The sequence below is a fragment of the Trichechus manatus genome, unplaced genomic scaffold (genome assembly GCF_000243295.1).
Source record: "Trichechus manatus latirostris isolate Lorelei unplaced genomic scaffold, TriManLat1.0 scaffold00026, whole genome shotgun sequence".
Classification (NCBI taxonomy): Eukaryota; Metazoa; Chordata; class Mammalia; order Sirenia; family Trichechidae; genus Trichechus; species Trichechus manatus.
In genome coordinates this window covers 17,096,558-17,109,536 of record NW_004443962.1, presented here as the reverse complement: position 1 = coordinate 17,109,536, position 12,979 = coordinate 17,096,558, and the positions used below count along the sequence as shown (strand labels likewise).

Here is a 12,979-nt window from a genome sequence, read left to right as displayed (position 1 = left end):
TGGCCCCAACCTGTAGCATCAGCATCACCTGGGAACTTGTTAGAAATGCACATTCTCAGATCCTACCCAGGACCTACGAATCAGAAACTCCAGAGGTGAGGCCAAGCAATCTGTGTTTTATCAAGCCCTCGCCCTCCACCCAGGTAATTGTAATAAGTAAAGTTGGAGAAACACTGATCCTAAAAAGTTTCCTGAAGTCAAAACAACTGGCTGCATATAGTTGGGAAAGCCACTTGTGTATCACTTTACAAGCTGAAAATCTTTACTACTTTACCTTTTGTGAGCTTCTTAAAACAACTTGTGAAGTATCTAAAGTAGTTTCATCATTTCAGAAATAATGAAACTGAAACTCAAAGAATTTAAGAGATTTGCTCAAAATCACATAGCATGTAAGGAAAGAACCAAAATTAGAGCCCAAGTCTTCTGAAACTTACAAAGTAAAGGCAAGAGGTTCAGAGAAGAACAGGGCAAACAGCTGAAGTCCATAAATAATGGCCTGAAGGGGTGGTGGCAAGGAGAGGGACCAGGACACAGGCAGGCAACACCTATCAGGTGGGTCACAGCCATTTGTACTTGGAGCTTTCGAAGACTACAACAAAAAACACTAAACCTTTTTTGTTTTGTTTTTGCCTGAATTTGCTATTATTTGAATTTAGTTTTGAGAAACACAAATGTTGCTTAACTCTCACCAACTGACTTAGTAAATGAGTCATTCATTTTTGGTTGTTCACTCCACAATTGTACAAATAATTCATTCAGAGTCAAATTACCTATGTGTTGTGTGTGTGTGAAATACAAAATTAATCACAATTCACCTGCCCTCTTAGTCAGGCCATAAATGATTTAATTTTAAAGTGTAAAAACCTTCTTTAATAAATAGTACCTAATATTTTATATCCCTAGATAAAATAGATCATATGATATGCCATTACTTACCAAATGCATCTGATAAAATTATTTTATGGAAAATGGACAATAAGCTAATTATATTCATTTGAAGATAAAAAGTCATCATGTCTAATAAACCGTCCTATAACATTTATGATCCTTAAGGAAAGTACTGATGAATATCAAGACTACAGCCTTCAGTATGGACTATACCTCAACATAAAGAAAACAAAAATCCTCACAACTGGACCATAAAAAACATCATGATGAATGGCGAAAAGACTGAAGTGGTCTAGGATTTCTTACTTCAATCCACAATCAGTGCCCATGGAAGTAGCAGTGAAGAAATCAAAGGACGTATTGCATTGGGCAAATCTGCTGCAAAAGACCTCTTTAAAGTGTTAAAAAGCAAAGATGTCTCTTTAAGGACTAAGGTGTGCCTGACTCAAGCCATGGTATTTTCAAGCACCTCATATACATGCAAAAACTGGACAATGAATAAGGAACACTGAAGAACTGACACCTTGGACTTGTAGTGTTGGTGAAGAATTTTGAATATACCATGAACTGCCAGAAGAATAAACAAAGCTGTCTTGGAAGAAGTACAGCCAGAATGTTCTTTAAAAGGGAGGATGATGAGACTCTGTCTTACATACTTTGGACATGTTATCAGAAGGGACCAGTCCCGGGAGAAGGGCATCATGCTTGGTAAATTAGAGGATCAGTGATAAAGAAGAAGACCCTTAAAAAGATGGATTGACAGAGTGGCTGCAACAATGGGCTCAAACATAGCAACAATTGTGAGGATGGTGCAGGACTGGGCAGTGTTTCGTTCTGTTGTACGTGGGGTCACTATGAGTCGGAACCAACTCGAAGGCACCTCACAACAACAAGGAAAGTATCAGTAATAACCAATAAATTTTTATTACCTTTAGTGGTTTTGATACTGAAAAACAAAACAAAAAACTTTATAATCTTCACAAACTAACCTTGTAGACCCATGCCCACATAAAGTTTATTTTCAAATAGTGAACAATAAGTGATAGAAAATCACAAATTGTGTCAGGAGTGTTGATCTATTTTGACACAATGTGGGCGTTCCAGATGCCTTATAGAAGATAAAACATTTTTCCTTGATATTTGCACAGAATCTTTACATTTTACTGTCACATAACCACATCTATGTTTTTGTTATTTCTTCTTTTTTTCCCTTATTTTAGAAACTAACAGGGAATTAAAGATACAGAATTTTGAAAGAAACTAAAAATTTACCTATTCCTAAATTATATTTTCCAAGATACTTTGCTTTCATATACCTAGCACTTATTAAGTGTATCTACTTTTAAATAGAAAAAAATGTCATCACCATAAAAAGTATTATAATATCCTGCAAACATCACAGAGGGTCAGAATTGTGAAATTAAAAAAAAATTAATACCCTGAATTTAGAATATTTAAAATCACAACAGTATGAAGTCCCTGCATTTTTATCATACATGTACTTTGGTGTATGTCTAGATATGCATGTATATGGAACTTTTACAAAGTTACTTTATGAAAAGCTATATTATCATTATAATATAATGTATTATATAACTAGCATGGCTCTTTGTGATCAAGTATTTTATATTTCTATCCTTATGCTGCTAATATTGAAAATATGGTCAATGGAACTGTTAAAAACAAAATTGTAAAGGTTGAATTAAAACACTACCTATTTTCACTTTCCCCTTGACTTATCAAGAGAGCTGCATGGTGTAAAACCCCCAAGGTAACCAGGAGGTGATTCTCTCTGGGGCAGGTGTGTGAGGTACGGAGTTTGAAGAACCACTGTCGAGTAGCAAATGAACTCCTTCCTGTGCTTGTGGGCAGTAGCAGTGATGAAGGTGCATTCTGTTCACAAAAACTCCTGAGGCTTCACCACGAGTGAAGTCCTCAGGACTGGTGTACCTCACACTAACGTGCATACAGGTCCCCTGGGGATCTTGTTAAAATGCAGATTCTGCTTCCGTAGGCATAGGGAGAAGCCTTAGGTGCCTGCCGCTACTGCAGCTGCTGGTCCATGGTCAATACTTTGATTCTTTGTCCTCGGGATGGAAGCTGTTGTCATGGCTTCCTTTTGCTCTTTATAAAATTCCTAATGAAGATCTAGAATCTTCTCTGAGAAACAACCAGGCTAGGCATGTATCAATCAGAATCTCTCTCTTTTTCTCCAGTTTTGTCACCATCATTCTATAATCTTTTTTTTTCAAAAAGATAGAAATTCTAGAGCCAGTCCTCAAGACTAACATACACTCTCTTATCAAAGTGCACATATACACCAAAAATCCGAAGTACACAAAACTGAACATGAATTCCCAAACTTGTTTGATGGAAATAAAGCGATGAAGGTCAATGTTTTGGGGACAGCCAGCCAAACTCTTGTCACTGGACCACCAGACTTACCAGTCTTCCTTCTCTCCTGGTGCCATTTCAGATTATTCAAGGCCACAGACTCACTGAGAGGGGAGTTTTGCCCCTCGCCATTCTCACTAGCTCAGTGCCGAGCACCTACTGTGGCTTCCAAGCAATCAAAGTCTCCTTCCTTTCCCCACAAATAAAGCGGAAGCAAGTCTTTCCCAGGCTGGGCTTGTGAACAGAAAGCAAGAGCACCATTCTTTACCAGGAAACTGACCCACAAAGCTGACTGGATTCATTTAAAGAGACTGAGAGGCAGGTCAGCTAAGAAAACAAAGCGAACTCTCTCCTTAGTTACTTCGGATAGAACTCCACCAACCCAGAAAGAAAGCCTGTCCAAGGCAAAGGAAATAAAAAAAGGGGCATGTTAGGTGAGGTCTGGCGAAGCAATGTGCAGAGCACTGGACTCTCACAGGTGACTTCTTTGCACGCTCTGTTTGTCTATCTTTTCTTTCCCAGGGAATAACTAGTTCTATATTTAGTCTCTTTTCTCACTATCCCCATTTCCACACTGTAATGTTCTACTAAGGTGCAAGGTTTTAAAACCTCCATTTCTTTTGAGCCATAGACACCCTGAAGCACATACGAGCATGAGCAGATATTTATGTAGTGAGAGTGCATCTCATAGACATAAATGTTTATGCATAGACTATATGAAAATATAAGACTTTTTTTTCTTCTGAACTAACATTTAGATGCTTATCTAACTTTATGATAACTACAGCATAAGATAGAGATGATGCTGACTTAGAAATAACTTATAAAGTTCATAGGCAAAAAAAAAACCCCTATAGATCCAGGTTATTCACTTTTACTATATTCAATCTTATAATTAGTAAAAAAAAACAACCTTTATGGATAGCATTTAACCTAGTAAACGGTTAATAATTTTAGGGACCATGAATGTTAGCAGTTGAGATGGCATCCTTGAGTGTTTGCAAAACATTTTCTGGTCATGTCCAAGTCCCTTTGCAAACAGATAAATTACTCTATAAATCTTATTATTCCATGGATAAATCACGCATGCAGGTTTACAGGGCTGGAGAGCTGGAAGGGAAAACCTACTTTGAATGGTAGGATCTTCGTGATTCATAATCACCCAGTACTCAGAAAATGAAGAAAGGAGTACTTACACATCAGGGTTTCCTTACTTTTTATAATTTGAAGCAGCACACACACACATGCATGTACACACACACACACACACACACACACACAACCACTACATACTCACTTTCCTCCTTAACAAGGCTAGAGATCCCAAAGCAGGACTCTATGACAGCCAACCAAATTTATTTCTGAGAAAAAGAAAGAAAACTTTGCTGCTGTCAGCAGCTCTGCTACAAAACTGCTCCCTGATGCCCCAGGGTTTATGCACTATCAGCTCCTCTCACACAGATTAGAGGTGTATTTTCTATCGGATACTGTTCTTTATTGCCACAACAAGCAATATTAGCTAAGATAGACAGACCGACACCAGGCCATTTAATTTGGATGAAATGAGATTTTAAAGGATCTGCAAGGACAATGTTTTCTTTCTTTTTTTCCTTTTTTTCCCCTGAGTATCTGACAGAAATTCAGGGAAAGCCAGGGAGAAGACGACGGGTATGTGCAGTGTGCGGAGAGGGGAAGAGAGACAAGAAACACAGGAAAAGCAGCTCGATTTTTAGCAACAGAATTTTGACCCGGTTCCACTCGAGTCTCTCTAGGTCACTGTCCCTTATAAGGGTCAAACTCCCAAGGACTTGGGACTCTTCCTTTCCAAATTTCAGCTCCAAACTGTATTTCAGAGTTTGGCAGAGCTACACAGAGGTAAGCTTTTGAGGTCAATAATCAATTAGAAATATACATTTTATGCCAGGCTAATTCTTTCCCAACCTCTGGGTTTAACACTCCTCTTCTTAAGTACCAGCAATCTGGCAATTTCCTTCATTTAGTTATTTCTCTTCATTCTTGTGCTGATTTCTATCCACATTCCAGTAAAGATTCAGTAACCAACCAAAGTTCTAATATTGATTTATTGCCCTCCATGTCAATTAGAAGATCTTCATTGAAAGTCTTCTACCTGAACTACTGCGAGGGCACACGCGCACACACACACACACATACACACACACACACACACACACACACACACACTTGTACCAGGAGAGGAGCAGGGAGAATGCCGTACAGTGTACCGGTCTTCAGAGCCATGATCCAACAACTCTTCTTTCTGATCTAAGGAAGCCCAACAAAACTCCAAAGTGCAAGGCATCAGCAATTACAAAAGCAAGAACACAGCCCAAATGTCGCTAACACCCTAGATGAAGTTAACCTGGCATGGCAATAAAAACAAGATCCTATGGACCAACATTTAACCAGCGTAACTGGTCCTTGACAGGGACCAGAATTCTCGTGAATTTTGTTGATACTAGAACATACACACACACACACACACACATGCACACACGCTCCTGCATCATCGGAAACTGCAGATCTAGGAGATCAGGCACACACACATGCGCGCAGCGGAAAAGTTGCCAGAAAGCCCTACCTGAGGATGGCGGTGTCCCCCTGCCTCACGGTGATGTTGTCCGTGCCTCGGTTAAAATCCACGCTGCGAACAGGCAGTCCTGTGGGAAGAAGGCAGAGCAACCTCAGTAGGACCAGCGGCAACTGTTTGCGATCAGGCTGAACTTTGGCGACCATGGTGGCCAGGCCGAGTTGCGGTCCGCAGGCGGGTGGACTGTGGCGGCGTGTGCGCGCGTGCTGCTCGCCGCGAAGAGGGCTTTACGAGCGCGGGGCTTTCATCCGCGCAAAGGCAGAAGGGGCTTTTCCAGTTTGTGAGCCTTTTCACTTTGCTCCTCTCTTTCACCAGCTCAGTGTCTTTCCCTCTAAGATTTCACAGAGCCTTCATAAAGCCCAAACAGGGCGAAAGAAAGTCAAAGGAACGCAATATAAAAACAAACAGTGCAAATATAAAACCCTCTAGGAAAGAAGAAGACAAGGCTACAAAAGAGAAGATGTTCTTCTCTGGTCTGTCTGTGGCTGGATGCTCCTTTGCCAGTAAGGGGATGCCCAGGGTCTGCGCTGAGCTTCTTCCCTCTGTAACCCACTTTCCCGGGCGGGCAGGCGGGCAGGCGGGCGAGCGAGGGAACCGGCACCAAGCCTGCCAGCGAGTGTGAAGAAACAGCCACACAGCAGCAGCAGCGGCAGCAGCAGCCCAGAGTCTCTCTCCCCCTCCTCCCTTTCCTGTTTCTCTCTCCAGTCCCTCCCTCTCTGTGCTCAGCACCTCCCTCCTCCCCACTGTTTTTCAACAGCCCCTCCACGTCATCCCCTTCTCCCTCCCCTCCAAGTGGCCCCTGGCTTTGCACAAGTGCCCCCTTCAGCAGCAGCCAGCCTCAGTGAAAGGCTGATGTGCCTTTAGGTTGTCAGGACAACAGCTCCATCTGAGGCCTGGCTGATTTCCTTAAGAAGAGGGAATGGAGCTTAGAGATACTGTTAGGGGAGGAGAAGAGGGACGCCTACTATAAGAGCGCAGAAAAAGGAGTGCAGAAAAGGAGAAGGAAGAGTGAGGAAGGAAGGAAAGGCGATGGGAAGAAGGAACAGGAGAAGAGGATGCAAGTCTCGACAAACGGAGGCAGGGAAATAGAGATGGCTGGGGAAGCAGAGGAGGGCACTGAAAGATGGGATGAGGAATATAAAACAGAAAGGAAACTTGTCAGTGAAGTCCAAGAGTAAAAGCCACAGTTGATTTCAAAACTAAACATTCCTGGCAACTGGCGTTTCATACTCACATCTTGCTCATTCTTTCCTCTCTTCTGCACTTTCTTTTACAGCATTAAAAGGTTTACTTTCTCTCCCTCCTTTGTCTCCTCCCCCTTCTAGAACTCTTTATGAAAGATGGATTGGAGACAATGCTGGTATTGAGTGGTCTGGGGTGTGAATGCTTGGCTTGTCTTTTCCAAGGGCCAGCCTCACTAGCTGATCCCTGATCCCTACATCAACCTCACTCTCCAGGAAATGCTCATTCAGTCCCATACATGAGTAATGATATTAATGATGGCTGTTTACAGAGCACATTGCTGTTGCTACCCAAGTTTCTACTGGCACTTGCTTCTCAAAATGTTCATATGCAAGGAAGGCAATCTGAATATCAGAAAGTGTGTCATTTGCAGGGTGATGCTAAGCTTGCATCAGCTCCCAGCTAGTGGCAGTCAAAATAGCTGCCATTTGTCTCTTCTCCATGAGCCAAGCAAGTGAAGAAAGGCATGAGGACCTCACACTGTTAGTCATCCACAAGAGTCAAAACCGTTAGACTTATCCTTCGGTACTGACTCTGGGGAGGGAAGATGGGGCTGGGCTAACCAAGCACTTTTTTTTTAAGTTTTTTTAATAAAAAATATTTATTCGTATATTTAAGGCATTTACATGGTACAAAAATGAAATGGTACCAAATGCTATAGAGTGAATTGTAGTTACCATTCTAATCCCTGTCTTGGGGCAACTCATTTCTTTTAACTGGAGACAAAAAGTATTTTCACTTCCTTGTGCATCTTTCCCAAAATATTTCCTAGACATAGAGATAAATACACAATTATCATCACTACCTGCTTTATTTACGCAAATGGTTAGCCAAGTACAATTGCAAAAAACAGCAATATATTTAGAAATCTTTCTCAAGGCCCACAGAGTACAAGTCCTAAAAAGGTACTTATTGTGTTGACACATGCCTTGTCCCTCCTGAATATTCAAAGAATTTCCCTGCTGCATTGTATCCGTTTAATGGTAGATAAACTGGTACAGATTATGTGAGGAAGGGAAGGAAGACCCTTTTTTTAAGAAAAGATACTGAAGGACTGGAATCTGAATTGTTGAAAATTCAAGATAGGTAGAGTTCAAATAATTTCGTTTGTGCTGTGCATTAAAGTTATATAAATCAAATTATCTTATGTCGGGGCTTGTAAGCGGTCCCCAGCTAATTAGTCAATCAATAATGTTCCACCTCTAATTTGTAACTGCAGATTATTTAAAACTTGAAATCTATTCTGATACAGAAAAAATTGGTAATGGCAGGTGGTTAGTTGCACTACAAAACCCATAATCCTGTGGTCCCCAATATCAATAGAAAAATGAGCTTCAAGTGCCAAAGGAAGATTTAAAAATTACCGTATCTCTTTGCCAAGACTGCAGTGAAAAGAGCACTTCCCTCTCTCTCCCCAGGCTTGGCCATCCCTGCAAGGTTTCTTCTGAGTTTTAAGGGATGTAGTGTTGGCTTATTAGACAAAGACCTAGCCACAGCACCTTCAGTGGGTGGGTGGAGTTTCTCTAATGTCAGGAAGAAGAAAAAAAAAAAGACAGAGGGGACTGGGGCTACTGGAATTATCTATTTCCAATAACAGTACTTGGTGAATGGTATGACTCTCAGTGGGATCCAAGATACTCTGATGGGGAAGGGTAGAACACATCAAGAGTATGAGTATATGCGTATTCTTTTTCACATGAGTATTACCAGTGGCTTAGATTTTGCGTGAAGAAAGGAAGAGTTTTCTCCTGGGCAAGGAGGAAGTTTGGTGGGATGGTAGCACACTATTTGCAGATGTTTATATGTAGTTCTTAACTAATGCTGATATTAGTAATCTCATGCTACCAATGGAACTTGTCTGATACTGCTAGAAGAAAGCATAAAGTTTAACATACTGGGGTACAAAATAATTCACACCAAAGTAGTAAGAACAGGTTATTTGAGGTAAATCAATCAAATCTGAAGTTTGTCTCGAGAATCATTACTCTGAGAAAAGGATGTATTAAGTTAATCAGGATTGTAATCAAGATAGTCATGAAAATGCCTAGCCTACCTGAGAGGATAAAATCATAAGCACACATTCATATAGAAAAAAATTAAAAAGCATATAATGTGATTAAAGTCTTTTAATACTTTCATTAAGTAAAGTCCATTTCTTGGTACCTTTTGTTAAACTAAATTGACTGTGTGCAATGAAAGTAAAACACAGTAACAAAAGACTACATTAAAAATGCTCAGTTTGGACTATTAGATAATTCAGACTGGATTTAGGAATAACTTCCAAATCATGACTTTCTTTTTTACGTAAGCTAATTATTTAATATCACTTTTATTCAGGTAGCACTACAAGTACAACTTTAACCCAACCCTGGGTCCAGAGTGTCATTCTATAGTTGGTGAATATAAGAATGAAGGAAGCATTGAATGCCCAAGTCAATCATGTGGCTTATCTCACCATGTATGAAACACTATATGTATTTGTGGGTGCACTATGCACTTCCGCTTCAACGTTATGTTCTCTCAGAGTCTTTCCACCCTTTACTCCCTCAGGGACTCCTTCCAGTTTTCTCTTCCCCATGATCTCTCACTTTCTAATAAATTCAGCAGTCAATGTATCTTGGATAACTTACCTCATTCTGATGGTTATTCCCTAAATCTACCCCAATATTAACTCCTCTGCTTGCTTTCTTAAGAAAGGTAGAGGAAGAAACAAATAAATAAGTTACTGAAATGAATACAAGTTATTTTTCTATAAACTACTATATACATTCTTTCAAGAGGACTGGCAAAAATGAACATACTTTTGGGTTATTTGTGAGGCACAAGGCTGTCAGCCATGTGAAATAGCCATCATCAACCAGGTAAGATGATCTTAACTACTACTTTAAAATAACCGCCTTTCTAAGAGAGGCTTTTGAAAATTCTGGCACTCTCCAGGGAAAAATGCTGCAGGAAAAACAAAAACAAAATTTAAAAAAAAACCTTAGCTAACGTCTGAGCACCCTAAGAAGCATGAATGGTTTGTTCTTCCGTTTAGCTTTGTAAGGTAACAGGCTCATATGAAATCCAGATGCAGCCTGGAATGTACAACTAATTCAGCTACATTGCTTGCATTTTATGCTAAACATATCCATAATATTATTAATACGCCCCTCTACATTTCTCCAGTTGTAAGACCTTAACCATAATAACATCATACCTAGATTTTACTTTCATGAGTGGGATTAGCATTTCCATATAAACTGGGAGTGCAGAATTTTTAATACTTCTCCTTTAGACTCCTTCTCTGACATTTTCAATGATTTCATAATAATTTAATAATATTAAAGTATCCCAATTTATGCTCATAAACATGGCACTATCTCATGTGAGTTTATAATCTGGCTCCTTCCAATACAGTAACTTCATTCACATGTGTCTCACTGCCTAACAAAAGCAATCAGCTTCAACTCAGTAAAGTATTCTCCAAATCCTAGCTATAGAACCCAAAGTAATGTAAAACTCTCAATCCAAATCCTACATAATTAAAAGCACTGTTTCATGGTTTGCTATTACTGCACGTCTTTGTGGTTCATTGCTATCACATCAGCCTTCTGCTTCAAACTAAGTCTCCATTGCTCCACTCATTCTATTTTAATAAGCATCAATACCTAGATCTGTCTCAGTTTTTGCAGATCTTTGTGATTCTTGAGCTACTACTTGGGTCTTCACTCCTTGTTTCTACTACTACTTACCCATAAACATAAATGTACTTGCACTCGATACATTTGCACATCAGCAAACTTACTCTCTCATATATGTGCCTTATTATTTCACAGACATGCACTCACTAGCTCTTGGACCATCCTCATTTCCAGGTTGTCTGTTCTACCATCATAAATGTAGAGTGGGCAATGGCCAAGAAATGCACTATCTTCATTTCTGCTTTTCTTTTTTAATCTGTCCCGACATATGGGAAGAGCATTGCGACACCTGGAAAGATGGTGGTAGCAGCATTTTCATACTAAAAAAATAAAAATAAACTCGTTGCCATCAAGTCAATTTCCACTCACAGTGACCCTATAGGACAGAGATGAACTGCCCTATAGGGTTTCCAAGGAGCAGCTAGTGGATTTGAACTGCCAATCTTTTGGTTAGCAGCCTGAGCTCTTAACCATTGCACCACTAGGGCTCTGAGATGTGCACCAGGAACCAAAAAAGGGAAAATAAACTTGGAGTGTACTTTGTGTGTGTATGTTGGAGGTAGAGTAGTTGGAAATTGAGGAGGGGTCATAATGAAGAGTTTCCAGGTAAGGAATTTAGAGTTTATTCTAGTGACTTGAATGGTCAATGCAAGATTTTAGAAAAGATTGACATTTTAGACAGATTTCTCTGGATATCATATGGAGAATGGATTAATAAAGGACAACAGTGGAAGGAGACAAATAGAAGGATATCTTAGTTACTCAGTGACAACTGGCTTGTACTGTTGTTAGGTGCCTTCAAGTCAGTTCTGCCTCATAGTGACCATATGTACAACAGAACTAAACACTGCCCTGTCTTGTGCTATGTTCACAATCGTTGCTATGTTTGAGCTCTTTGTTGCAGCCACTGTGTCAATCTATTTCATTGGGGGCCTTCCTCTTTTTTGCTGACCCTCGACTTTACCAAGCATGATATCCTTCTCCAGGAACTGGTTCCTTCAGATAACATGTCCAAAGTATGTGAGACGAATTCTCGGCATACTCGCTTCCAAGGAGAACTCTGGCTGTATTTCTTCCAAGATAGACTGGTTCATTCTTCTGGTGGTCCATGGTATGTTCAATATTCTCCTCCAACACCATAACGCAAAGTCATCAATTCTTCCTCAGGCTTCCTTATTCATTGTCCAGCTTTCACATGCATATGAGGTGATTGAAAACACCATGGCGTTGGTAAGGCAAACCTTAGCCCTTAAAGTGACATCTTTACTTTTTAACACTTTAAAGAAAGTCTTTTGCAGCAGATTTGCACAATGCAATGCATCTTTTGATTTCTTGACTGTTGCTTCCATGGGCGTCAATTGTGGATCCAAGTAAAATGAAATCCTTGACAACTTCAATCTTTTCTCCATTTATCATGATATTGCTTATTGGTACACTTGTGAGGATTTTTTTTTTCTTCATGTTGACGTACAATCCATACAGAAGGCTGGATTCTTTGATCTTCGTCAGTAAGTGCTTCAAGTCCCCTTCACTTTCAGTAAGCAAGATTGTGTCATCTGCATATTTAAGGTTGTTAATGAGTCTTCCACCAATGCTGATGCCATGTTCTTCTTCATATAGTCTGGCTTCTTGAATTATTTGCTTAGCATACAGATTGAGTAAGTATGGTGAAAGGACACAACCCTGACGCACACCTTTCCTGACTTAAACATGCAGTATCCCCTTGTTCTGTTCAAATAACTGCCTCTTGATCAACGTACAGTTTCCTCATGAGCACAATTAAGTATTCTGGGATTCCCATTCTTTGCAATGTTATCCATAATTTGTTACTATCCACACAGTCAAACACCTTTGCATAGTCAATAAAACACAGGTAACACTGGTGTTCTCTGCTTTCAGCCAAGATCCATCTGACATCAGCAATGATATTCTTCGATCCACATCCTCTTCTGAATCCAGCTTAAATTTTTGACAATTCCATGTTAATGTACTGCTGCAACCATTTTTTAATTATTTTCAGCAAAATTTTACTTGTGTGTGATATTAATGATATTGTTCGGTAATTTCTGCATTCAGTTGGATCACCTTTCTTTGAAATGGGCACAAATACAGATTTCTTTCAGTTGGTTGGCCAGGTAACTGTCTTCTAAATTGCTTGGCAGCA

General features: G+C 39.9%; 1 protein-coding gene across 2 annotated transcripts in view; it reads right to left on the bottom strand.

Moving 5' to 3' along the window:
- LSAMP (limbic system associated membrane protein) overlaps positions 1 to 6,567 on the bottom strand; it is a 739,725-nt gene extending 733,158 nt beyond the window's left edge. The window contains exon 1 of one of the 2 annotated variants that reach the window (XM_004373664.1): positions 5,882 to 6,567. In XM_004373664.1, coding sequence (XP_004373721.1) covers positions 5,882 to 6,036 — 155 coding nt within the window. In that variant the 5' untranslated portion in view covers positions 6,037 to 6,567. The remainder of the gene's footprint in view (positions 1 to 5,881) is intronic. The other variant, XM_023728853.1, reaches the window with a different exon arrangement.
- Positions 6,568 to 12,979: the final 6,412 nt, after the last annotated feature.